The sequence below is a fragment of the Microtus ochrogaster genome, linkage group LG2, assembly GCF_000317375.1.
Source record: "Microtus ochrogaster isolate Prairie Vole_2 linkage group LG2, MicOch1.0, whole genome shotgun sequence".
NCBI classification, from domain to species: Eukaryota; Metazoa; Chordata; class Mammalia; order Rodentia; family Cricetidae; genus Microtus; species Microtus ochrogaster.
Window position 1 is genome coordinate 10923612 of NC_022028.1, and position 5273 is coordinate 10928884.

Consider the following 5273-nt stretch of genomic DNA (forward strand, 5'->3'; position numbering starts at 1 on the left):
AAAAAAAATTCTTTCAACTTTTTTAAACTTCTCTTTTCTATATTTTTTCCATGAACATTTGTGAACTTCTTTGTGTCTGTGTGTACATTTGTTTAGACAAGTTTTTGTTGAAAATGAAAAAAAGTCACTACCTAGTTCAGGGTTCGCCTTCCCGAGCTCTGACCCCACTTACTGACAGTGTGGAGCGGGACTGACGCCAGCAAGTGTGCTTTGTGATAGTCCTTTCTGCCTAACAGAATATCTGGAATTCAGACGCCCACATTCCAGCCACTGTCACTCTTCGCTACTCATCCTTTTCCTTCTCACCCATCCCTGCTTTAACTGTAGGACCGAGTGTGCCTGGGTAGGACATGTGAAATATTCCATCAATAGAAACAGACCTACGTTATCGTCACCCCTCCCTAATCTCACTAATCTATGTTTCATTCTTTTCTTGATTGGCATTCTCTTCTGGAGTCCTTTTAATATTTTTCAAAGCACAATATGGCACATGTGCGCACAGAGGAAGAGCAGGAAACCCAATGTGATGACAACCTCTACTTCATCTCTTCTCCCCAAGCAGGTTATATTGACAGATTCTTAAAAATGGAAGGCCCAATTGCCAGCAAGAAGGCAGAGATGCCCAAAGTTGTCTCTGTTGTCTCTGCAGACCAACTCACATCTTGAGAAGAAGTATAGAACTCAATGAAAGTCTAACAATTCTCCCGCTCATGTTCACACAGTAAGATGAAGAACTAGAAATCATGTGTGTGTGTGTGTGTGTGTGTGTGTGTGTGCAAGGTTCCAAAGGCCTCTCCACTGTACTATGACTATAACATTTTTATTATCTTTAAATTGGAGGCAGTTCCCTTCCCCTCAGTCCACAGAGAGGTTCTGTAAACCAGTGGAAGTAAAGCCAACTCTGCTGCTCCATTAAGATCAGCAGCTGATATTCTAAGTCCTTAATCTGTCAAAGCATTTCTCTGGATTGCAGGAAAGACCAGAAATTCTTATAAGGAAAAGACAAACGTTAGAGGCCTCTCTTTGGAGAGACAACGTAGTGCCTGGGGAAACAGCTGCTTCAGCTGTAAAAGGTCTGGGTTTGCATCCTGGTTGAGCCGTGCATGTCAATCATTTTTGGATACCCCTGAAGCCCTCAGAATAGGGTAACACTTTGAGATTTGTGACACCTGGCATATCTTCTCCACAGGCTACGGTGAGGATGTGAGCACACATGGTAAGTCAGTACAGGTCAGCCACGTGCTAACACGATCAATTAGAGTAATGGCTGGCAAGCAATAAATAATAGATGTTAGCCAATTTCAGTAACTTTCAATATGGTTTTTAATTTACATCATTGGATCACCCCCTTAATCTCTACTTCTATTTCTTTTTCTCTTCTCTTCATTTTTCTGAAGCTCATTTCCCTTGGAAACTTTTATTTAAGAGAAGGAATAAGATTTTACCTCTAATGAGATCTTTTCTGATTAGGTCCCAGATAACACAGTTTTCTATCTATATAATATATTGGCCCATAATGCCTAGTGACAGGTACTTGAAAGAGCATTCATTGACAAAGTGAGGTTTCAGAAGGTTCCAGAACATACACACACACACACACACACACACACACACACACAGAGAGAGAGAGAGAGAGAAAGAGAGAGAGAGAGAGAGAGAGAGAGAGAGAGGAGAGAGAATCAAAAATTAAGAACTGTTTTACAAACACATACATCAATCATAAAATACAATTTTCCAGAGTCAACTTTTTTCTAATTATAAAACAATATTACTTAAAATTAGAAGATTTACAGAAAAAAATGTGATCACAATGATGAAGCCCTTCCAACTAACTTCATATAACATTTTAAAAATAGATCGATTTTTTTCTATTTATATCTATTTAATGTCATTGTCAAATCTAGAGTCAAGCAGCAATTTCAATCAAGGCTAACTCTACAAATATATTCTAATTTGTATCTTGTAAGATGGCTTTACAATACTCATGCATTTTCTCATTCTCTCCATGAATGTTCACTGTCACACCTTGTGGAGGAGCAGAAAAAAAACCACAGTGAGCATTGCAAAGTGATTCTCTTGTACTGATTACAAAAACAATTTTAAAATCTAATTTCTCTGTTCACAGAACTTTAGTTCTGTTTGGGTCTTTCATAAAAATATGTGATATGTTGGATTAAGTATTGCCCTAAAACTCTTTTTCTTTCTTTTTTTTAGCAAGTATTTCAAAGGTCTGTGAAAAACATCCTTTTCTCTGATCTTTTTCCTTGGCAAGTTTAGAAAAGGCCACCACCCATGACTAGACGTCATTACGTGCCCCTTACATATGTAGCATCTGAATGGCTCCTAAGATCCCTAGTTTCTAAGCTACAAAGTTCCTTCTAGGAAAGAAAGTACAGCACTGTCTCATTAATTGTAGACACCATGACAGGCTTACATGGAAGCACACCAGCATTCCCAAACACTCGCAAACCCACCACTGCACAAAAGGCCACGACACTAGCAGAACAGGCTGATTGATAAAGTTAGTGCAGAAGTCCAGGATTAGCCGGAGCTGTTGTATAACAGGATTACATGCTGCAATACTATGTGAAATCGTGCCATAAAGGAAGAGTATTGGCAAGCCCATGGAAAGCCAGAAAAGAAAATGCCAGACATGAGCTACCAGGCAGAGTTTTTAATTTCTGTTTGTCCATGTAAACCCAGGTAATATTATCATTGACTCTAGATAGTCAGCAGGTTTGCAATTCTGTCCTAAAACTCATCCACTCCCATTGAAATTCCACCACTCTCCACAATGCTTGCAACAGCCAATGGAGAAGCATTGTGACCACTGCTTGCACTCTGCCTCCCTTTCCTAGCTGGACTCTGTCAGGCAGCAGCGCATATTAATCACTAGCTGCTGGAGGCCTCCATCTACCTGCTGTCTGCAGCAAGCACCAAAAGAAACAGCAGCAAATCTGCAAATGTTAGCCAACAGGATAGTGTCCAGGACAGGTGGCAGGGGCTGTAGCAGTGAGGACAGATGGACTAACAACCACACAGACAGACAGCGGCACCATTAGACACCATCCATTACTTCCAGGCTCAGAAGAGGGAAAGCCTGCAGCACAGGGGATGCCATTCTTCCACTAGGGACAGGAAGCAGATTAGCAAGGGTTCTGCCTCCCTCAAGCTGGCAGGCTTAAAGTATTTGTTTTTTTGGATGAGAAGGAGCAGGGAATTCAGAAACCTGCTGCTCTTGGAAAGCCAGGCCAGCTCTGGCCTTCTAAGTTAATGGCCTTTTATCTTTCCAGAGTCTACAATGAACGAGGAAGAATGACTGAAGCTCTACTCTTATGCAGTGGCTGGACAATCACATCTCTCCTTCTCTACTCTAGACTGCAGTTGCTTTTGCTTGGGGGACCCATAGCCTGAATGCAGCTTGTCCGGTTGTTCTCCTGTGTGGCTCTGCTTTCCTGAAGGGAAGGAGACACCTACCCAGACAGCATCTTCCCTTCAGCAGGCAATTCTAGGAAGTGGGAGAAAGGCCACTCCGGGTGTGCTCTGTGCCCTGGTGTCACCCCCTGCTCCCTCGCTACACTTCCCTGCAAACAGCTAACTCCAGATGCAACAGGTTCCCTTTGGCTCTTCACGCCAATGGCCTGCCCCAAACACAGCTTCTGCATAAGCAGGCCATACCAAGACATCAGTACCAGTCAGGGGATCTACATACCTCCACCCCAGAGAGAAAAACTTTACTGAATTTGTGAGGACTTCCCAAGGGAAGACAGAGTTGAAATCAGCTTTAGCCTCACTCCATGGGCGAGGCTAAGGAACAAGCAAAGCTCAGCCTGGATGGCAGTACTTGCAAGCAGTTCTGAAGCAAACAGCAGCACTATGTCACAGACTCCTGCACCACTAACAACCAACCCCAGCCTCTCCCCATCCCCAGGAAAATGGGGCACGGGGCAGAGGTCCCTGTAGGGTGGGTGGGTTCTAAAGACAGGGCTGTGCAGATTCCCAATCCCTGTCGGCATCCTTAGGGAACCAAGAAGGCCCCAGAGGTCTCTTGGAAGCCAATAATGAGGAAACCCTGTTTTATTCAGGCCAGAGTCGCCAATCAGCCTCTGTCATTATCAAAAACTTTGTACTGCCAGTGGCATTACATATGAATAAGAAAATGTGTCTTCGTACAGTTATTCTATGTTGAAGACTAGGAATAAGAGGTTAAAGAGGAGCAGGAAGGCAGGCTACCAAAGATGGCAACTGCCCAAAAAAGACCCAATCTTGCACTGTAAATGAATGAGTACCAAAACGAACACTAAAAATAAGCATTTTTATTATATAAATACCAGCACCGTTCACTGTTGTAACTCAGATCGGCTCAACAACTCCAAAGAGGAGCTTGCCCTCCGCACCCCACACCTCCACCACCACCCTTTTCTCTACTCATCCCCTAGTCCCTAATCTGCCCTCAGTCCAGGGCCCTTCCATTGGGTGGGATCAGCTTCACTTAGCTCTGCATATCTCCCCCTAAGGTGGCAGCCCTGTCCACCTAGTCCTCCTAGGCACTCCTGTCTCAAGCCATCCTCCTGGGGTCCTAGGTTTCCTGGCTCTGTAGGGTCCTTTCCTTCCTCCGGACTCCCAAGTCTCTACCCTGCTCAAGCCCGGGGACCCTAGCCCCAAGGTAGGCACCTCTGCCCGCACCCCTGCACCCTAGGCAGCCCCTCCCCCACACTCAGCCAAGAGGACCGGGTGAGTGAGCGGTGAATGGACGGATGGAGGCACCACCACCGAGGGATGGATGGCGCGCCTTACGGGGGGGGGGGGTGCTTACTTGAGCATGGCCTCTTCTTTTTCCTCCTCTTCCTTCTGCCGGTCCATCACTGCCATGATAATGTTCCTCTCTTCCTCGGTCAGGTGGCTCAGGTCAGGCAGTTCTTGCATAGGGGGAGGCACCGTGGGTGGGCGAGGACCGCGGGGCCCCACGGCTGAGGACATTTTCGTGGCCTGCCCGCCCCCTCGGCTCGCTGGCTCTCGCTCTCACCTTTCGGATTCACGCCCCGCAGCTGCGCCCCTGCTTTCCAAGCTTACAGCGTAGCCCTCCCGGCGGCGGCGGCGGCGGCGGCGGCAGCAGCGGAGCCGGGGACAGAGAGGACCCAGTCTCTCATGATGCTCTGCCTCCCGCCGAGCCCGGATGCTGCCTTTGTTTGGGTAGCCCTGGCGAGGCTCGGGGCAGCCTGGCCGCCTCCCGCAACCCAGCCTCGGCCGGCGGGGGCGGGCAGGCGGAGGCG

General features: G+C 46.7%; 1 protein-coding gene across 25 annotated transcripts in view; it reads right to left on the bottom strand.

Moving 5' to 3' along the window:
* The window catches only part of Rims1 (regulating synaptic membrane exocytosis 1), a 473457-nt gene extending 468190 nt beyond the window's left edge, over positions 1-5267 (bottom strand). For all 25 annotated transcript variants that reach the window (XM_026785683.1, XM_026785682.1, XM_026785680.1 and 22 more), the window contains exon 1: positions 4817-5267. In XM_026785683.1, coding sequence (XP_026641484.1) covers positions 4817-4980 — 164 coding nt within the window. In that variant the 5' untranslated portion in view covers positions 4981-5267. The remainder of the gene's footprint in view (positions 1-4816) is intronic.
* Positions 5268-5273: the final 6 nt, after the last annotated feature.